Source organism: Orbicella faveolata, unplaced genomic scaffold, assembly GCF_042242905.1.
Source record: "Orbicella faveolata isolate gen_17 unplaced genomic scaffold, um_ofav_v1 contig_46, whole genome shotgun sequence".
Lineage (NCBI taxonomy): Eukaryota > Metazoa > Cnidaria > Anthozoa > Scleractinia > Merulinidae > Orbicella > Orbicella faveolata.
Genome location: NW_028301576.1, coordinates 4,765,990 through 4,787,562, shown reverse-complemented (window position 1 = coordinate 4,787,562; position 21,573 = coordinate 4,765,990). Strand labels below are relative to the sequence as shown.

At 42.4% G+C, this 21,573-nt stretch overlaps 5 protein-coding genes and 2 pseudogenes across 5 annotated transcripts; 4 read left to right on the top strand and 3 right to left on the bottom strand.

The window, feature by feature from the left end:
* The first annotated feature begins 391 nt into the window (after nucleotides 1-391).
* On the top strand, nucleotides 392-4,132 carry LOC149098061 (contactin-associated protein-like 5). Its single transcript, XM_089278219.1, has 4 exons — nucleotides 392-853; nucleotides 1,045-1,162; nucleotides 1,672-1,674; nucleotides 1,719-4,132. The coding sequence occupies exons 1-4, from the start codon at nucleotides 509-511 to the stop codon at nucleotides 2,339-2,341; spliced, it is 1,089 nt and encodes a 362-aa protein (XP_089134345.1). The 5' UTR covers nucleotides 392-508; the 3' UTR covers nucleotides 2,342-4,132.
* Nucleotides 2,378-4,132, top strand: LOC149098060 (neurexin-4-like; annotated as a pseudogene).
* Nucleotides 4,133-5,105: 973 nt separating this feature from the next.
* On the top strand, nucleotides 5,106-7,734 carry LOC110050979 (contactin-associated protein-like 2). The gene is made up of 3 exons (XM_089277626.1): nucleotides 5,106-5,494; nucleotides 5,686-5,803; nucleotides 6,185-7,734. The coding sequence occupies exons 1-3, from the start codon at nucleotides 5,150-5,152 to the stop codon at nucleotides 6,805-6,807; spliced, it is 1,086 nt and encodes a 361-aa protein (XP_089133752.1). The 5' UTR covers nucleotides 5,106-5,149; the 3' UTR covers nucleotides 6,808-7,734.
* A 2,111-nt stretch (nucleotides 7,735-9,845) lies between these two features.
* On the bottom strand, nucleotides 9,846-10,639 carry LOC149098059 (uncharacterized). The gene has a single exon (XM_089277628.1). It carries the CDS (start codon nucleotides 10,623-10,625, stop codon nucleotides 10,074-10,076), a length of 552 nt encoding a protein of 183 aa, XP_089133754.1. The 5' UTR covers nucleotides 10,626-10,639; the 3' UTR covers nucleotides 9,846-10,073.
* A 74-nt stretch (nucleotides 10,640-10,713) lies between these two features.
* On the bottom strand, nucleotides 10,714-11,682 carry LOC149098058 (uncharacterized). Its single transcript, XM_089277627.1, has one exon. It carries the CDS (start codon nucleotides 11,533-11,535, stop codon nucleotides 10,714-10,716), a length of 822 nt encoding a protein of 273 aa, XP_089133753.1. The 5' UTR covers nucleotides 11,536-11,682.
* Nucleotides 11,683-14,443: 2,761 nt separating this feature from the next.
* Nucleotides 14,444-19,598, bottom strand: LOC149098057 (rho GTPase-activating protein 39-like). The gene is made up of 7 exons (XM_089277625.1): nucleotides 19,114-19,598; nucleotides 18,118-18,244; nucleotides 17,569-17,682; nucleotides 16,773-16,930; nucleotides 16,031-16,183; nucleotides 15,630-15,738; nucleotides 14,444-15,270 (listed from the first exon to the last, which is right to left on the bottom strand). The coding sequence occupies exons 1-7, from the start codon at nucleotides 19,248-19,250 to the stop codon at nucleotides 14,977-14,979; spliced, it is 1,092 nt and encodes a 363-aa protein (XP_089133751.1). The 5' UTR covers nucleotides 19,251-19,598; the 3' UTR covers nucleotides 14,444-14,976.
* A 574-nt stretch (nucleotides 19,599-20,172) lies between these two features.
* On the top strand, nucleotides 20,173-20,921 carry LOC149098056 (contactin-associated protein-like 2; annotated as a pseudogene).
* The last annotated feature ends 652 nt before the right edge of the window (nucleotides 20,922-21,573 follow it).

Below are 21,573 nucleotides of genomic sequence, written 5' to 3'. Positions count from 1 at the left end.
CAAACCATTATTGAGACCAAAAAAAAAGAAAAGAAAAGGAAAAAAAAAAAAAAAACAGAAGAAGAGAAAGGTCCAAAATTCACACGGACAAGATAAAATCGAAATGTGTCCAAAACACCCCAGGCAATAATAAGCTATATTCCTCTTGTTTTTTCTATCGACTTCGTTAATTTCTTATTTTCGGCCTTTCTCAGTAATGTGGTTGTTTCAAGGTTAGGTATGTAAGCTGCTTAGGGTGCAACAATATCCTTAATAAAAAAAGGTGTTCTTTTCACGTTGAATATAAAGCGACACAATTCAGTTCTCAGGAATTTACATCGTACGAATAAGTAAAAAAAGCATAAGTTTTACTAAGGAAAATTAGCCCGGCACTGAACCAGCCCCCTAATTAGACCGTGCAATCAATTATTCATTCATTCATCACAGCTGCCATATTCATATATATTTTAAATTAAAGGAGAGCTGTCTCACGTTTCAAAAAACACATTGTTGTCAGCAGCTCCGCACCATGATACTCTTGCCATTACTGTTGTTTCTGTCCTCCCAGTTAATGATGATGTACACTATGGAAAACAGTGCCCTTTATCGAAATCCAGCAAGCGACTTTTCCGTTGGCGATTTTAAGCCTAATCCCTTCCATTACCTATGGGCAGAGAAAATAACATCGTCCATGGTGGAAGATCAGTTTGGTTGCACTTTCCCTTGTGTTGCTGAACCAAAGTGTTATTCGTTCAACGTGGCGGCGTATCCTGACTCGAAAGGTCTTTATCTGTGTGAGTTGTTGGCCACTGACAAGTACAGAGAAACTAAAAAGTTTCACTCCAATGCTACCTTCCATCATTACAGCCCATGGGTAAGTGACAAACGTATTTATTTTCCACTCTCTTCAGTTAGACTAAAATGTTTTACGCTAATGTTACCTTCCATCATAACAGCCCATGCGTACGATTTTTGTATCAGGCCTACAATTTGTCTGCTTTCTTATCAATACAGGTCGTGAAAAATTGTATCATGATTAATGTTCTCTTTGTTTAATATTTTCAGTTGCCATGTGAAAGCGATCCTTCCAAGAACGGTGCAGTCTGTGTTCCTGAATATGAGTTGAATTCGTATCGCTGTCACTGTAAGCTGGGATTCTGTGGAACAAACTGTGAATATGGAGGTATAAGTTTACAAATGTTTGTTTTTACTACTTTATTTCTATTATTTTAGTTTTTTTTATATATAGCAACAGTAAAAGACTGAATTTATAAGGCCCTAGGAAGGCTACTTGCAGTTTTAAGACCGTTATTGGGTGTGTGTGTTAAATGGGGGGGGGGGGGGGGGGTGGTGATTGTATGATAAACTAGTATGGAAGCTTAGAAATAGATGTAAGAGAGCCTACCAATGAAAAGAGAAACTTTCGGGCGGAGGGAGCTTTGGGGTTACAGCTCAAAGGATGTAATAACCTCAAATTATTTGTTTTCTCTTTACATAATCTTATGGTGATAATGGCGCTTGTTAGAAAGAAGTCTTAAAAGACAGGGAACTTAGTAGAGTAGAACGGTATACAAGGAGGTAGGGGTAGGTTGCAGAAACCTAATGTGGAAAATGGCGCAAAACGGTTAAAAACATATTAACAAAAAATTATTTTGCCCAAAGTCGACACAGTAAGCGGAACTTCTGAGCCAGCCGGTGAACACCAAAGCTAACTTGGACATTTCAACATTTCTTTACAGAAAATAAAAGCTGTAGCGAGATTAAGTTGTGCGATCCCAACACTCCAAGTGGATCTTACGTCATCGATCCTGATGGAGAAGGAGGCGTGATAGCTTTCACTGTTGTCTGTGACATGACAGACAAGAACAACGTTGGCGTGACAGTCATCAGTCACGACAGCGAAGACAGAACGCTGGTGCAAGGATGTGAGCCTCGAGGCTGCTACAAACGTGACATTCAATACACTGGAATAAATCTCCTTCAGCTGGGAAAACTAACGGCCATATCCGCCCACTGTGAGCAGTTTATCAAGTACGAATGTCGTAACTCAATACTCTTAGACAACGGTAACATGTTTGGCTGGTGGGTGTCACGTGATAGAGACAAGATGACTTACTGGGGCGGAGCGAACTCCATTCCTTTATACAAGTGCGCATGTGGAGTAACTGGCACTTGTGCACGTTCCCGACATGGATGCAACTGTGACGAGAATGTCGATGTGTGGCGCGAAGACAGCGGTTTGTTGACAAACAAATCCCACCTTCCCGTCATGCAGCTGAGATTTGGAGATATCAGCCCCCCTAACGAGCTTGGGTATCACACCCTGGGAAAACTGAGGTGCTATGGAATATCCACCAAATAAACACCTGCTTGACTTGTACATGTATCAAGTATCTTAATGATAACGACCTTAATGTAGCCAAATAGCAGATATAGATAACAGTTACGTTTAACTTAAGATTCTCTTACGAAAACTACAATAGATAGCTATTGTATTAATCAAAGGGTCCTAAAGTAGTTTGACTCTTATCTAAGTGCTCTTCAAGAGAATGTCTCCTAAATGTTGAGCGGCTTAACTTCTCTAGATAAATTGTGTGCCAGAATCTCGGGAAGTGGGAGGAAAAAATACTAAAACAGGATTTTGAAATTCAGGCGGATCCTGTCTGTAAATATCATCATAACTCGAGCATTCCAATATTTTGTTGTAGTGAATGAAAGCCGTAGTGAGGTTAAGTTGAGCGATCGCAACGCTCTAAATGATTCTTACGTCATCAATCCTGATAGAAAGAAGGCGTCACCCCTCTCACTGTTGACTGTGACATGACTGACAAGAACAACATTAGCGTGACGGTCATCAGTCACGAAGGCGAAGACAGAACTCTGGTGCAAGGATGGTTGCCTGCAGGATGTTACAAGCGCGATATCCACCACACTGGGGCAAATCATCTCCAGCTAGGAAACGTAACGACCATATCCGCCCACTGTAAGCAGTTTAACAAGTACGAATGATTTGGCTCAACGACCTTCCGTTTCAAGTATGGCTGGTGGGTTTCACGTGATGGGGATCAGATGACGTACTGGAGAGAAGTAACTCCACTTATCCTTACAAGTGCGCATGCGGAGTAACTGGCAAGTGCGCAAACATCGCATATAAATGTAACGGCGATGCGAATGATTATGCGTGGCGCGAGGACAGCGGTTTGTTGACAAACAAATCCCACCTTCCCATCATGCAGCTGAGGTTTAGAGACAACAGTGGTTCGAGCGGGGAGAAAGGCTATCACACTTTGGGAAAACTGAGGTGTTATGGAAGCACTAGCAAATAAATTACTTTGACTTGACTTTATTAACTTATTATATCATTGGATTTGATTGTCATCTTACCAGGCACTCTGCAACGGTACGATCATTGATTTACATGAACCAATTATAAAGAGTTGTAAGTAGTTTGATAGTTGTGATAACAAACAGTCGCAAAACCAGTCAAGAAAGCTCGGTGACTATTCGCGTAGGAAAACCGGAGATAATTTACCGAATTAATCCGTTTGGTTTTCATGACGTTTTTGTTTAATACATCGTCCTAATCCTCGCTGGATTAATTTGCTTATAAACTGTTGTTTTATTACAAATGTCTACCCCCAGCCCATGTCAATTTATTTTTATAACTTACTATGTTCAGTTTCGTTCTCTAATTTGCGCTAACATAGCCGTCATTCCCATTCTACGCATAAATATGACCTTAATTCATTTGAAGAATTTGTTGCTCTGAAGTTCGGTAAACTTGAATAATAATAATAATAATAATAATAATAATAATAATAATAATAATCATGAAGATTTCAAGTAAAACCGGCAGCTAGCAGCCACGAATCTGATTAATATTTACAGTTGAACTATTTCTAGTACTTCTGCTTAAATGCTCCTGCTATATACAGCCATTAAAATGTTTTATCGCGTCCCAGCTTGCTGTAGCTAGTTCAGTTAGCCGACATGGAATTGATACCTTCTATTAGCGAGGAGTTTGACTCTAAATTATTAAGCTTAAACATGATAACACTTTCACCAGAAATATTCAGCTAATCGAGTGGAAATAATTCAATAATTTTCAAACGGTTTTCCCAGTAATAAACTCACTTATATGCAGCCATCAAAATGTTTTATTATTTTTATCGTTTCCCAGCTTGCTGTAGTTCAGTTAGCCTAAATGGAATTGATATTTTTGATACCCTCTATTAGTGAGGAGTTCGGTTCTAAATTATTAAGCTTTAATATGATAACACTTCACCAGAAATAATTCAGATAATTGAGTCAGAAATAATTCATGAATTTTCAAATGCTTTTCCTAGTAATAAACTCACTTAGGGAAAAAGAGAGCTTCTGCTTGAATTCTTCTGCTATATTCAGCCATTTTATGCAGCCATCAAAATGTTTTATCCTTTTTATCGCTTCCCAGCTTGTTGTAGTTCAGTTAGCCCACATGGAATTGATACCTTCTCTATTAGCGAAGAGTTAGGTTCTAAATTATTAAGCTTAAACATGATAACGCTTCACCAGGAATAATTCAGCTAATTAAGTTGAGTGGAAATAATTCATGAATTTTCAAATGCTTTTTCTGGTAATAAACTCATTGAGCTAAGGAAAAGAGCTCTTAAAAACAGAAATCTATTGAATATTCCATGAATAAGAAAAAAGCAAAGGTATTCAAACCTAAAGGGAATCATGAAATTGTTCTCAGTTTTTTTTTTCTTAAAACTTCTACTTTTCTCCTTTATTATTTTTGCAGGTGTAAAAATATAGATTTCACCAAATGATTTATTCATTGCCTAGCTTGTATCGAAACATAAAAGGCAATTTACAGGTTCTTACGAAGCCGGCACGTTCATAAGAAAACGTTCTAAAATTCCGACTATCGAAAGATGGAATTGTGAAAATCTAGGGAGGATGTGCATTTTAATTCAGTATAACATTCGTAATATTACAAAACAAATTAAAGTATTAAATCTGCAGGAACTAATTGGCTTGAACGGAGTAATACGTGATACATGACTGCATTAAGGAAAACCAATCAATCAATCAATCAGTCAATTAACATAACTGAAACATAGCGAATTTAAAGTAGAGCTATCTCACTTTAATCGACATATTGCTAGCTCTCGTTGGAGGCGTCACCATGATACTCTTGCCATTACTGTTGTTTCTGTCCTCCCAGCTAATGATGATGTACACTATGGAAAACAGTGCTCTTTATCGAAATCCAGCAGGCGACTTTTCCGCTGGCGATTTTAAGCCTAATCCTTTCCATTACCTAGGAGTAGAGAAAATAACATCGTACATGGTGGAAGATCAGTTTGATAGCACGTTCCTTTGTGTTTCTGAACCAAAGTGTTATTCGTTCAACATGGCGGCGTATCCTGACTCGAAAGGTCTTTATCTGTGTGAGTTGTTGGCCACTGACAAGTACAGAGAAACTAAAAAGTTTCACTCTAATGCTACCTTCCATCATTACAGCCCATGGGTAAGTGACAAACGTATTTATTTTACACTCTCTTCAGTTCGACTAAGACGTTTTACGCTAATGTTACCTTCCATCATAACAGCCCATGCGTACGATTTTTGTATCAGGCCTAAAATTTGTCTGCTTTCTTATCAATACAGGGCCTGAAAAGTTGTATCATGACTAATGTTCTCTTTGTTTAATATTTTCAGTCTCCATGTGAAAACGATCCTTGCAAGAACGGTGCCGAGTGTGTTCCTGAATATGAGTTGAATTCCTATCGCTGTCATTGTAAGCCAGGATTCTGTGGAACAAACTGTGAACATGGAGGTATAAGTTTACAAACATTTGTTTTTACTATTTTATTTTTATTATTTTAGTTTTCTTTGGGGGGTGGGGGAGGGGGGAAGCTTTCGGGTTACAGCTCAAAGGATGTAGCAACCTCAAACTATGTGTTTTTTTATAATCTTATAAGAGGTGAAAATGGCGCTTGTTAGAGAGAAGTCTTAAAAGAGAGGGAACTTAGTTGAGGAGAAGGGTATACAAGGAGTTAGGGGTAGGTTGCAGTGACCTGAAATGGGAAAAGGCGCAAAACGGTTAAAAATGCATTAACAAAAAATTAGTTTGCCCAAAGTCGACACAGTAAGCGGAACTTCTGAGCCAGCCGGTGAACACCGAACATAAATCGGACGTTTCAACATTTCTTTGCAGAAAATAAAAGCTGTAGCGAGATTAAGTTGTGCAATCCCAACGCTCTAAGTGGATCTTACGTCATCGATCCTGATGGAGAGGGTGGCGTGACACCTTTCATTGTTGACTGTGACATGACTAACAAGAACAACATTGGCGTGACAGTCATCAGTCACGACAGCGAAGACAGAACGCTGGTGCAAGGATGCTGGCCTGCGGGATGTTACAAGCGTGATATCCACTACATTGGGGCAAATCATCTCCAGCTGGGAAACCTAACGACCATATCCGCCCACTGCGAGCAGTTTATCAAGTACGAATGTCATGGCTCAAGGCTCCTGCGGGACGGTAACATGTTTGGCTGGTGGGTTTCACGTGATGGAGATCAGATGACGTACTGGGGAGGAAGTAACTCCACTTATCCTTACAAGTGCGCATGCGGAGTAACTGGCACGTGCGCAAACATCGCATATGGATGCAACTGCGATGCGAATGATCGTGTGTGGCGCGAGGACAGCGGTCTGTTGACAAACAAATCCCACCTTCCCGTCATGCAGCTGAGGTTTGGAGACAATGGTTCGGGCGGCCAGAGAGGCTATCACACTCTGGGAAAATTGAGATGTTATGGAAGCACTAGCAAATAAATCACAAGCTTTGACTGTTAAATTTATTACCCTATTATAGCATTGCATTTGATTGTCAGCTCACTGAGCAATCTGTAACTGTACGATCATTGATTTTCATGAAAGAGTTATTAAGAGCTGTAAGTAGTTTTCAGTAGTTGTGATATTATATCATACGTAAAAACCAGTCAGTTTGTAGATCAAGTGGCCAACGTGACGGAGTTTAGTTTTTGGTGTTGTTTTAAAGGGACAATTTCATGGTTAAGCGTGTGAAGAAGCTATGGCGAGATGAGCACAAAGTTCCATTTCACTTCCTTGCTAACCACGCGCGAGAGGGCCAGCCATAAAAAGACCCTGTATTTTGAGCAAGTGTAATTACCGATGTCCAACATTCACTGAAGATGCCGACGGATTTACACAGCAGATGTCGAATTAAATGTTGAGCTTTAAATTTAACCCAGGCCGAATGATCTATTCTGTATATTCTGGACACACGAACAAGATATCTACTCGCATCTGATTGGTTCATAAACAATGAAATTGAGTAGCGCACGGGAATCGAAATATAATTCTTATGAGAAATATCACAAATGTTGTCGAGAAATTTTAAAACAAGACTTCAAATTTCCGCAAGGGTCTTTAGCACACTTTTTAATCGTTTCGTAACAGTCAGAATCGAAGAGGCTAACTTTATAGCTTGCGTATAGTTTGAGTTCACAACTGCGATCTTATTTGCATGATACCCTTTTTAGCTTCGTTAGCTACAGCTTGTTACTTTTAATCTCGCTAAAATAAACGCTATTTATATCATTATGATTTTGCCTGTGACATCTTATAGACAAATTTTATAATTACCGCAAGGGAATATTAATCGCAGGTAAACTTAGATATTGCGTCTGTATCAATACTTTCAAACAGCTTTATTACACATTTTTATTATCTACCAAACTAGTTGATAGACCTGGATAGTCAGCGAAGGAGCTGTCCCTACTAACACTGAAGCTTCATTTCACTAGGTAGTTATAACCTCTGAGTAGAGATTACCATTGGCGGATCCAGACCTTGAGCTAAAGGGGGAGAGGGGGGGGGGGGAGAGTTTTTTTTGCTTGCCCTGCCGGCTTCCTTCTGCGATTTTTCTCTTGTTTTTTTTACCCAAAACAAGGGGGGCCTGTTCCCCTAGATTCGCCACTGATTACGCAGGCCCATTTCAGTCCTCTCGCCATGTGAGCGTACGGTTTACCGTCATCGCACACTTGTCAGTAGTAGTAATGGACGCTCATATGAGCGGTAACCAATCAGGAGCCGAGAAAGACAATAGGCTATTGTTTGGAGAACAATGGACGCTATTGTTTTCCACATCCAAGATGGCCGCCACAAATTTCAGCCAATCAGGAGCCTAATTAAGAATTCAAGATGGCGGCGCCCACGAAAGTCGGCCATGTTGGAAAACAGCCCACCAGCCTCGACGGAGGACTGGGATCGGTCTCACGGATTTCCATGGCGACACAAATCACGCCAGGGTCACGCAAAAAATGTCATGCAACTTCAAAATCGATACTTACAGCGTCCTGTGGTCCTAAACGACAGAGGTCCATCCAACAAGCGGCCATGATGGAGACTGAGAGACTTGTGTCCGAGGCACTTATATACCTTTCTATTCGTTCCAAAGCATCCTGGGACGGTGACCTCATCGGGAGCCAATCCTAGACTTGACCCACTCCTTCGCAGTCGAAGGGGTAAAAATAGGGGTAAGGGGGTACTCCCCGTTCCAAAGCATCCTGGGCTGGTGACCGCATCGGGAACCAATCTTAGACTTGCCCCACTCCCTTCGCGGTCGAAGGGGTAAAAATTGGGGTGAGGGGGTACTCCCCGTTCCAAAGCATCGTGGGACGGTGACCTCATCGGGAACCAATCCTAGATTTGTCCCACTCCCTTCTCGGCCAAAGGGGTAAAATAGGGATAAGGGGGTACTCCCTCTTAGTCTGCTATTTAAAACCTTCACACGTTTTGAAAAGGACCAAAACAAAGTTTGTTGACTCACGAAAAAAATTTTTTCACAAGAGATGTTTGCAACAGGAGTTACAATACTCAGATAAGTGCGGACATTGCAAAACCTCAAATCCTAGGGGAATGAAGATGAGGCACAACTTTCACCTTGGGAGGAGGTGGTACGAGAGAGGATTACCAACGCAACGAATGCCATCAATAGGTATCGGCGAGGGGGACGGCCTTATCATATTCACAATCGTAATATTGTTTCGTGGAGGACCTTGCCGTACCATGCGAATCTTTCCATCTGGTTTGAATTTTATACAAGACTCACCATCTTCGTGCAGCAAAGGGGAAACGCTACCCTGTACATCCATGCCTATGTCAACTTGCCGTGGATGACCATTACTCAATCAATAAGACAGACGGTGTATGAAATGTTCAGTAGAAACATCCCAACGGAAGTAATGCTCTGCGTACGCGAAGTAAAGTTTAGGTTATTGTTCCTGTCGTGGCTGCACTACGACGCTGAGGATGAAGTGATTATCAACAGATTAACTCTTCAGTCATCTTTTTCACCCCCCATTTACCCTGAAGACACAGCTTGGGTGTAACGTGTAACTTTTATTGTAACTCAAAAAACTCGTAAAACAAAACAAAAACAAAAACAAAGAGCCTGAGTCTTTATAACGTTTATTGAATAATGATAATAAAAATAATAACATGAGCTCCGAAAGAGAATTGGTTACAATTTTTAACTCCTTAGCTCTTGACCGTCGGTATTCCACAAAGTGTTGGGAACTAAACTCGTTTCCAGTTTCACAGACTCTTGGTCCCTGGCCCCAAAACGCACGATATTCTGCCCTAGTTTTCTTTGCTTTTGGTCATGAAGTCTTTGCCTGATCCGTCCCTTATTCTTGGCATAGTAACTTCTCCAATACTCGTTGATCCGTTCCCTGTTGTTTTTACAGTATTGTCTTCGATAATTTCTGATGTGCTCCTTGTTCTGTTGACAATAGGCTCTCTGGCTGCTGGCGAGTCGTTCCTTGTTGTTTTCATAACATCTTTTACGACGGGTTTTGAGAATCCCGACGTTCTCTGCACGATATCTCTTTTGTTGGGCCAGGATTCGCTGTTTGTTCTTGGCATAATATTTTTTGTGGTAGGCCTTTTTACAGACAACCCTCTGGTCATTCCCTGACAGTTGATTGGAGCAATTCATCTTGCATGTGTGGCGTCTTACAAATAATGACTAAAACCCTGGAATCACACACTCTTATAAGAGTCACATGGCTAATTCAGGTCTTAACCTCTTCTTCTACTTCCTCCTCGTCATCATCGTCGGGGAGTAACTTCTTCTGCATTAGTCTGTTTAGCAGGAATTTTCGTTTTGCCACTGCCGACTCGGCCGCTTCGTCAAAATCCATGTCGTCTTCCCCAATAAAGCGTCGAAGAGTCTTCATGACTTTACGGTGTATTGCGTCGTGTTTGATACGGTGAGTCCATTTTAGACGCTCTAAGTAAGTCCTTCGTAGCCTTCTTCTACTTACAGGTAATAGGACGTTGAAAGCAGCATTTTCGGCAAAGTTTTGGGATTTTCCCTTATCCAGGAACTGCTGGACTTCCTTCAGGTAGGTTTCTTTGACGTCTTCCCCGACGTTTTGACGTAGCGGACTCCACGGATCTGGTTCATCGTCGCCCGCTTCTTCTTCCTCTTCGGAGCTGCTACTATCTTCATCTTCTTCCTGTTCCTCTTCAGGCTCCTCTTCATCCACCTCTTCTTCCTCTTGAATGTTCTCACCATTGTTATCTTCCACGGGACCAAAAATATCTGTTGAACGATCATCCATGATTCTCGTCGACCTTCACCCAAGACAACGTACTTCAAATGAACCGAGTCGATTAAACTGATGTTTAATATACCATTTTGGGCAATGATCAGACATCCTCTGTCTTTCTTCGATGCCAGCGTGGGTATCCTTCGTGCGTCATGAGGTGACTAAACACGCGTTTCCTGTCATCACTGGCGGGATGTAAATCCAGGACCATGTACCCAAACGGTCGTTCGGTCACTTTTTGATACGCGTCCATCATGTCTTGCCAGCAAGTGGGAAAAGCTTGAAGCAGTAAATTCTTCATCCCTAATTGATCCCTCGGATTTTTGAAGGCTACGATGTAGTGGGCGTTCCTGGAAATACTCTTGCCGTATTTCCCTGGTGGAAACATGTCTTGGCACAAGTACAACACGGTGATATTTTGATGATGAGAGTGTTTGGTGAATAAGTCTAGCAACGCTTTGTCCTCACCTCCCTCTGCCATCAGATCGTCCAGTACGAGTAATCCACCCTTCGGAAACCATGACTTGAGATGGTCTGACTCTGGAATCCCTTCGTGAAATTGCACACCAGCGTCTTGCATGTCTCTAAATCCGTCTTGCCACGTCCCGTAGCAATAATAAATCGTAGTGGGAGGGTTTACAAACAATTCTTCCAAGTGATCCAAGAGTAACGATTCGGTAAAACAAGTCTTGCCACAACCAGAAGGGCCCACGATCAAAATACTGGAGGGTGTCTTGAACCGAAACGCTTCTCCCATTTCTATTCTACCAGGGATCCCATGGTGCTTTTCGGTAGGAAATGTGATATTTGGGACATCTCGGGTCTTTTCTGGTCCACTGCTTTGACAACTATGTTTTTCGTGACGAATTCTACTGTCTGCGCGGGAGAATAGTCTATGACAATATCGACAATAAAGGGACATGACTCCTTGCTAGTTTGACTCAAAATGAATTGAGGCAGTTAATGCCTTAGTTTTATACATGATTAATGATCGAGTTGACGAGTGTGGTGGAGGCGGTGGCGGTGGCGGTGGTGGTGGTGATGGTGAATGTGGTGGTGGTGCAGGTAATGGATGTGGTGGTGGTGGTGGTGAATGTGGTGAATGTGGTGGTGGTGGATGCGGTGGTGGTGGTGTAGGTAATGGATGTGGCTGTGGTGGTAAAATGTGGTGGATGTGGTGGTGGTGGTGGCGGCGGTGGTGGCGGTGGTGGTGAATGTGGTTTTGGTGGCGGTGGTAAATGTGGTGGTGGTGTAGGTGGTGGTGGATGCGGTGGTGGATGCGGTGGTGTTGGCGGTGGTAAATGTGGTGGTGGTGGTGGTGGCGGTGGTGGTGGCGGTGGTAAATGCGGTGGTGGTGGTAAGTGTGGTGGTGGTGTAGGTGGTGGTGGTGGTGGATGCAGTGGTGGTGGTGTAGGTGGTGGATGTGGTGGTGGTGGTGGTGGTGGTGGTGAATGTGGTGGATGCATGTGGTGGTGGTGGTGGTAAATGTGGTGGATGTGGCAGTGGTGGTGGTGAATGTGGTGGTGGTGGCGGTGGAGGTGGATGTGGTGGGAAATTTGGTGGTGGTGTAGGTGGTGGTGGTGGTGGTGTAGGTGGTGGATGTGGCTGTGGTGGTACATGTGGTGGTGATATAGGAGGTGGTGGTGGTGAATATGGTGGTTGTGATGGTGCATGTGGTGGTGGTGGTGAATGTGGCGGTGGTAGTGAATGTGGTGGTGGTGGTAAATGTGGTGGTGGCGGTGGTGGTGAATGTGGTGGTGGATGTGGTGGTGGTGGTGGTGGTGGTGGTAAATGTGGTGGTGGTGGTAAATGTGGGGGTAGTGGATGAGGTGGTGGTGGTGTCGTAAAAGATAGTATGAAAACATCAAGGAACGACTCGCCAGCAGCCAGAGAGCCTATTGTCAACAGAACAAGGAGCACATCAGAAATTATCGAAGACAATACTGTAAAAACAACAGGGAACGGATCAACGAGTATTGGAGAAGTTACTATGCCAAGAATAAGGGACGGATCAGGCAAAGACTTCATGACCAAAAGCAAAGAAAACTAGGGCAGAATATCGTGCGTTTTGGGGCCAGGGACCAAGAGTCTGTGAAACTGGAAACGAGTTTAGTTCCCAACACTTTGTGGAATACCGACGGTCAAGAGTTAAGGAGTTAAAAATTGTAACCAATTCTCTTTCGGAGCTCATGTTATTATTTTTATTATCATTATTCAATAAACGTTATAAAGACTCAGGCTCTTTGTTTTTGTTTTTGTTTTGTTTTACGAGTTTTTTGAGTTACAATAAAAGTTACACGTTACACCCAAGCTGTGTCTTCAGGGTAAATGGGGGGTGAAAAAGATGACTGAAGAGTTAATCTGTTGATAATCACTTCATCCTCAGCGTCGTAGTGCAGCCACGACAGGAACAATAACCTAAACTTTACTTCGCGTACGCAGAGCATTACTTCCGTTGGGATGTTTCTACTGAACATTTCATACACCGTCTGTCTTATTGATTGAGTAATGGTCATCCACGGCAAGTTGACATAGGCATGGATGTACAGGGTAGCGTTTCCCCTTTGCTGCACGAAGATGGTGAGTCTTGTATAAAATTCAAACCAGATGGAAAGATTCGCATGGTACGGCAAGGTCCTCCACGAAACAATATTACGATTGTGAATATGATAAGGCCGTCCCCCTCGCCGATACCTATTGATGGCATTCGTTGCGTTGGTAATCCTCTCTCGTACCACCTCCTCCCAAGGTGAAAGTTGTGCCTCATCTTCATTCCCCTAGGATTTGAGGTTTTGCAATGTCCGCACTTATCTGAGTATTGTAACTCCTGTTGCAAACATCTCTTGTGAAAAAATTTTTTTCGTGAGTCAACAAACTTTGTTTTGGTCCTTTTCAAAACGTGTGAAGGTTTTAAATAGCAGACTAAGAGGGAGTACCCCCTTATCCCTATTTTACCCCTTTGGCCGAGAAGGGAGTGGGACAAATCTAGGATTGGTTCCCGATGAGGTCACCGTCCCACGATGCTTTGGAACGGGGAGTACCCCCTCACCCCAATTTTTACCCCTTCGACCGCGAAGGGAGTGGGGCAAGTCTAAGATTGGTTCCCGATGCGGTCACCAGCCCAGGATGCTTTGGAACGGGGAGTACCCCCTTACCCCTATTTTTACCCCTTCGACTGCGAAGGAGTGGGTCAAGTCTAGGATTGGCTCCCGATGAGGTCACCGTCCCAGGATGCTTTGGAACGAATAGAAAGGTATATAAGTGCCTCGGACACAAGTCTCTCAGTCTCCATCATGGCCGCTTGTTGGATGGACCTCTGTCGTTTAGGACCACAGGACGCTGTAAGTATCGATTTTGAAGTTGCATGACATTTTTTGCGTGACCCTGGCGTGATTTGTGTCGCCATGGAAATCCGTGAGACCGATCCCAGTCCTCCGTCGAGGCTGGTGGGCTGTTTTCCAACATGGCCGACTTTCGTGGGCGCCGCCATCTTGAATTCTTAATTAGGCTCCTGATTGGCTGAAATTTGTGGCGGCCATCTTGGATTTGGAAAACAATAGCATCCATTGTTCTTAATTCGGCTCCTGATTGGCTGAAATTTGTGGCGGCCATCTTGGATGTGGAAAACAATAGCGTCCATTGTTCTCCAAACAATAGCCTATTGTCTTTCTCGGCTCCTGATTGGTTACCGCTCATATGAGCGTCCATTACTACTGTCAGTATAGATGGCTTAAAGCTCGGTTGACATGAAGAGTTTGAGTTATTGGCCTGGCCCGCAATAGTTGACCAGTACAAATGCAAAGAGAACTATAACATTTGGCTTGGCAGTGTTTTTTTTTTGTGCAAATAGTTTTTATTATTTTTAGCCGAGAACCGAAATGATTTTTTTTTTTTGCAATTGCCTACTAAGTTGGTCAACTAAGTCGATCAACTAAGCTTAGAATTTTGTCAGAATTTCGAAATCAGTCGTAACCTGCGAAGGGAAGGAGGGGGAAGGAGAAAAAAAAAAACACTCCTTTCCCGTTCGCCGCCGGAAAAAAGAACGTCTAATCGCAGGCTAAATCAGTTCGCGCATACTGAGCAAAGACACCCTGTAAACTCCCTTATCAACCAGCCACCACAATTTCTATAACATCTGGAGCTTTATTCATATGTACAATGTTTCGTTCACCTTTTATCGCAGGCTTTTCTGCTATTGCCCCACCCCTTTCCCCAACAACAACAGGAACCTCACAAACGTCACGATAAAACCGTCTCGACGCACCGAAAGGAATGCAAAGTTGGTGTCAATAATGTTCCGTAATTGCTTGCATTCGATCCGGCAGAAGGAAGTAACTTCGCTTAACCAGGCTGAAAATAGAGGTTACTCCTCTCTCACTGAATTGAAATCGTTCTTTTCAGAATTACGGTTCGTTCTTGTCGTTACTGTTGTTGTTGAAGTGGTCGCTAACATGTTTGTTTGTAAGCGAACGCCTTCCATAAACGATATATCCAGACTTCGTAACAGAGTTCTCATACAAGTCATTTCTCTCCGCGTGTTCTCAAAGATTTCCTTAGGATCATCTGAGGGACAGCGAAGGCAATTGGGCGCCCACACCATCGACAAGTTATTCACATCCATTTTTGTCACAGCGCACATGTCGGGAAGGGAAAATATCTGCAAACAACAAAAACGATAAACGTTACAAAAAAAACTGAACTAAAATTATGTAAGATGGCGCTATCTTGCCCTTAACGTCCACATAATCACATGAAACAGAGTTCTGTCTGGGCGCGCGAAAATCTTTCCGCGCTGAAGACACGCCCGAGAACCTCCGAAAAATCCCATACTGATGACGTAGTTCTACAGTGCCCTCTGATTGATCGATAAAAGCGTGCGAAAATTCAAAACCGAAAAACAGCCAATCACAGACACTGCTCGGAACCCTGCAGGGTGACGTCAACAGCACAGAATTTTTCGTGTCTAGTCTCAGACGTGAGCTGAGCGCGTGAAGTTCACACAAGCGATATCCATACCTGTAAAAACCTAATAAGATACGAAAGTACAAGTCTGTTGACTTCAGGAAGAGCCATCGCAAGTGCCACGGAAACTGTAGGATCGTCACAGTTGTTGACACATTTTTCGGTAGGAAAGAGTCAAGGAAACAAGGCTTTGTACAGGCACTAAATTAAAAGAATACATTTCTGCCGTTGCGCAGCAATAGTATCCTAAGACATATAAATGGACTTTACTCCAGAGTTTGAAAATAATACGAACCGTAAACTGTCCCTATATTTTGTGTGTTCTCTTGATCTTCCATGGGGGAGTAGTTGAATGATAATTAACAATTATACTGTGGGCCCGAAGAACGCCTCCTTCTTGATCTAGCCATCTATAATCTCCCGGAGTCTTTTTTTTTTTTCTTTCAAAAGGATATTAGTATTGTTCCGGTATGAGAGGTTCGTGAAGTTCCCTGAACCAAAGCTTGAGTAGTGATGCTGGTACATGGGGGTCCGTGATACCCGTGGGAACTTCCCATCTGTCCAATTTGACCTTTTGAGAGTTCACTTCGTCGATATCCCCGGGGACCCTGGAATAAACAGAAAGAAGTGAAAAAAGGAAAATGAATTCTTGTGTTGGTTTATTCAAAACTAAATACACGAAGCGCATCTGCTTAATGGCAAAAATTAACGCAAATTCGAGATCCACTGCGAGATTAACCCACTTATTAAACGACTGATCAGTACGATCTGGCTTCCAATTCAGTGCCTTTCACCGCTAGCTAGGAAGTACGTTGTCAGGAACGATCACTGAAGGAAGGATAGTATGGACTTGCGTACGGTGATGATAAATGCCGTATTACCCGTTACGTTCATTTGGACATCAACAAGAAAACTATTGAAGCAAGGCCAAGAAATGTACAGAGAAGGATGATGGAAAAAACATTGGAAGAAAAATACTCACGAAGCAAATTTGGAATGCAGTGGAATGGCGTTTACTTGTGAACGCCCCACGTTCCTTGAGGTAAGTCACGCAACGTTCCTTGGGGAAGTCACGCAACGCTCCTTGCGTGACAACAGCTTTGAAGGATTGATAAGCTCTCTTTCAAGGATCACAGTCTTTTGCTGCAGGTTTCATAAAATACCGACCATGATCTGGCTGTGTTTTTATTTTCTTACCTGAAGATACCTTCTGTTGAGGCGCCTTGGTGTTCCAGCACGGACTCGGCAAGAGTGGGTAAAATCCACGGCAGCTTAAGTGAAGGGAATCGCTTGGCTTGTGCCTCCATGATGTCATCCAGAGTAGCACCAAACATGGACGGGTGAAAAACAGACGACTGGGGTAGAAACGCGCAGGGTTATTAAATTCTTACCTCTTATCGATCGAATTGATAGCCCATACTGTAGATGCGGAAGTGTTCAGCTGTAAACACGAAGCGCGCAGGGCATCAGTAGTCGGGGAAAACGAGGAGACTCGCAATCTTACATTAAAGGAGCTACGTCACTGCTTGCATATCTTGAAAAGCTTACCCTATATTTTTCAAGTTCGTCGTTTATAATCTGTGTTAATCTCGTCCATCCTTAACCATCTTTGTTCCTTTATGGCTTATTATCATCTCTTTGGTGTTTTTCTATTTAAGTAAACTACCGTTTTCAGGTTTCCCATTATTAAAAGATAATTTCGTAAGTGGCGAAAAGAATTTAAAATGTCGTGACTGAGCTCTTTAAGGGACCAAGAAATTGAGTTTAATTGGTTGTTTGATATTTCTCGACCAGGAGAAAGGAAAACATCTCAATCCAAGCTCTTGGGAAACGAACCTTGCTCTAGAATACTTAAATTGACCAATCACAACGTGCGTAAGGTCAAGGGAAAGCAGACCTGAGTAATGTGACTAAGAACATTTTCATCCTTGTTTGGAACAGATCAAAAACCCAGAAAATATCTTCGCTTCTTCATATCTGCCAAGCTACTTACTTTAGCCTGTTGAATTTCCTCAATACTGGGTTTTCTCAGACCTCTCTTAGCACCAGTTCTAGAGATTCTCTTGAGTCTCACAGAACAATGTCGGGCATATTGAGTCACGGGAATCTAGAATTAATCACAATTTAAAGTAAATAAAATACTTAAATGCCCATTCCACATCCAGAAACTCTCACTTATTAGATATTTCAACATTTTTTTTTTCACTAAAAATACTCTTAATATAATAATCATAGTTTTAAATGGACCTGTTGCGGAACGCAAATTTTCGAAATTTTGGGTATTCCTCGCGAGGTTGCCCTCTTTTCCGGAAATTCAAGGAAAATGCTGTTCCATTCGCCACAGGAAATTTCGGGAAATTCAAATCAGTTCAGAAGTTTTGGTCAAATGGAAAGCGCCGCAGGTTAACCGAATTTAGCTTGTCGACGGCATCTTTAGGGTTGAAAGTTCAAGCAGAGAACAGTATAAAAAATACTAAAGGCAAACGGCACTGGCTGTCCGTAGAGTTAATAAGGCAACAATTTCTGTGAGAAGGTGACTTACCTCCTTCCAATCAGCATCTTGGAAGTGTTTGTTGATATAACCATCCAAGTACGAGTAGAACTTAGTCGAGGGAGGAAACAGAGCGAGGCAGATAGCCATGAGCTCCCAACCACATCGTAAACTCTCTCTGAAAGTGATCAAATGTTTCAAGTCGAACGTTTCTGTTCACTGAAATCAGTCTAAGGTAAGGTTAAGTCTGCATACGAGCCAAGTGGCCCATCAGGTCAGGGCCGTAGCATGAAGCCACTAGGAGTATTTATAAGGGATGCTAGTCCATCGCAGGGTTACCCCCAGCATTAAATTCGCCGGTACCCATTTATACACCTGGGAAGAGAGAGGCACTGTGAGAGTAAAGTGTCTTATTCAAGTACACAACACAATGCCCCCGGCCAGGACTCGAACCCGGACCGCTAGGTCCGGAGTCTAGCGCACTAACCGTGAGGCTACCACCCCTCCACAAACTACTGAAAAGAGTTTGCCCGTACAGGGTTCCTACTCTTTGAAACTTTTAAAATTCCACGACTTTCCATGACCTTTACCATGACCTTTCTGAGTTTTCAGTGACCAAAGTTAAGCAGTTGTTCTCACAACAGTATCAAAACAATCATTTGTTTAACATATTTTCCAGTATTATAATGCAGAAAATGTCTGCTCGTGTATATTTCTACTGAAATTAAAGCCTGTTTCTGACTCGCCTGTTATTTTTTTCAATTTTTAAAATATCTTTTTGCCAAGCATATTGCTTTTCCATGACTTTCCATGACCTTCACCTAAATTCCATGACTTTCCAGGCCCGGAAATTGAAATAACAAATTCCATGACTTTCCAGGTTTTCCATGACCTGTACGAACCCTGCCGCATGAAATGTACAGAAGAGATTTCATGTAATCCCTGAGCTCGCTCACTAACATTGTCACCTTAAATTTATATTATCCAACCTTATGGCGAAAGAGAAGCGACACATCCCTTTTCTCGTACTTTAAATACATTACTTACGGTCGAAAATTATCCGTGGTCTGTTTGCACAGCTGTAGATAAATCTCGTCTCTCAGAACTGGCGTGTTCCAGCCCTTGGTAGTAAGTTCCAAAGCCAGCTTTTCAGGACACTTGCCTTTGATAGCTCGGTCGCCCATGTAACCAAGAATGAGTTTAAAAATATCGATGGCATCCTTCTTCAATTGCCTGTCCTGTATCAGGATTAGGGGCTTCTTGATTGGCACCTATCAATCAAAAGAATAGCACATTTTCATTGGTGATTACAATGTCCACTTTGGTTTATTTTTTGTTTTTGATTTTCATTCGAATTCTTGTAGATCACAGACACCCCTTGACATTGATATTTTTAGGCCGTTTCCCGCGCCGTTGTCAGGTAATCACGTGATGACGATTTTGCTCCCTTCGCATTCTTCGTTGTCGAAGCAAACATGAATTGCAGGGAGATAACTACAAACAAACGCAAAAAAAAAAAAAAAACATCCTGCGACTTTTAGGAAGAATTTTCCCAGACAAGAATTGCTGGAAATCGTGCGGTACCGAATTCCTTGAGCTTTCATCGAACATATAGCATCAAATTCATCACCATCTCAGATCAGTTTTTTTTTTTTCGTTTTTTTTTCGTTTTTCTGTAACCGCGACCAGATCATTCCGGAAAAAGTGTGGGATCAATAGCCACGACTCGTCCCCAGATCCCTTCATACCTCACAAGCAACAGTAAAAGACTGAATTTATAGGGCCCTAGGAAGGCTACTTGCAGTTTTAAGACCGTTATTGGGTGTGTGTGTTAAATGGGGGGTGGTGATTGTATGATAAACTAGTATGGAAGCTTAGAAATAGATGTAAGAGAGCCTACCAATGAAAAGAGAAACTTCCGGGCGGAGGGAGCTTTGGGGTTACAGCTCAAAGGATGTAGTAACCTCAAATTATTTGTTTTCTCTTTACATAATCTTATGGTGAGAATGGCGCTTGTTAGAAAGAAGTCTTAAAAGACAGGGAACTTAGTAGGGTAGAACGGTATACAAGGAGGTAGGGGTAGGTTGCAGAAACCTAATGTGGAAAATGGCGCAAAACGGTTAAAAACGTATTAACAAAAAATTATTTTGCCCAAAGTCGACACAGTAAGCGGAACTTCTGAGCCAGCCGGTAAACACCAAACCTAACTTGGACATTTCAACATTTCTTTACAGAAAATAAAAGCTTTAGCGAGATTAAGTTGTGCGATCCCAACACTCCAAGTGGATCTTACGTCATCGATCCTGATGGAGAAGGAGGCGTGATAGCTTTCACCGTTGTCTGTGACATGACAGACAAGAACAACGTTGGCGTGACAGTCATCAGTCACGACAGCGAAGACAACGCTGGTGCAGGGATGTGAGCCTCGAGGCTGCTACAAACGTGACATTCACTACAATGGAATAAATCTCCTTCAGCTGGGAAAACTAACGGCCATATCAGCCCACTGTGAGCAGTTTATCAAGTACGAATGTCATGGCACGAAGCTACTACTGAACGGTAACATGTTTGGCTGGTGGGTGTCACGTGATGGAGACAAGATGACTTATTGGGGAGGAGCGAACTCCATTCCTTTATACAAGTGCGCATGTGGAGTAACTGGCACTTGTACAAATTCTGCATATGGATGCCACTGTGACAAGACTGACAGTATGTGGCGCGAAGACAGCGGTTTGTTGACAAACAAATCCTACCTTCCGGTCATGCAGCTGAGATTTGGAGATATCAGCCCCCGTAACGAGCTTGGGTATCACACCCTGGGAAAACTGAGGTGCTATGGAATATCAACCAAATAAACACCTGCTTGACTTGTCAATGTATCAAGTATCTTAATGATAACGACCTTAATGTAGTCAAATGTTAATCCGGCTCTAGATAAACCAATTACTGAGCACATATAGATAGCATTCTAACATAAGATTCTCTTACGACTGACTACAATGAATAGCTATTGCATTGATCAAAGGGTCCTAAAGTAGTTTGACTCTTATCTAAGTGAATTTCAACAGAAATGTCTACTAAGTGTTGAGCTATCTGTTGCGCATGGTGTTCTCTGGGGTCAGGCAAACAAAACCGAATTAATGTTTCAAATAGCTAGAAGGCTCACATCAGAAACCTGGTAGTACCGTTCGTTGGCCATTTACTTACTATGCAGATGGATGGTCACAAAATTAATAGTGTTTCATACCAAATCCTCAGGAGTCTACATAGATCAAAATTTGTCGTGGTGTCGTGGTCCAAACATGTCAATGAAATTGCTAGGGTTATGTCCACTTGTGTAGGTGTGTAGATGCTGCTGTCCTAGATTTTTTCAAAGTTTTTGAAAAGGTGCTTTTATTCTGTTATACTAAAAATTTTAGAAGCTGTTTATTTAACCCTTACAGAAATAAAGGTGCGCCGCTTTATCTTGACGTTATTTGATGTTCCCATAAATGAGGTTGCCATGGC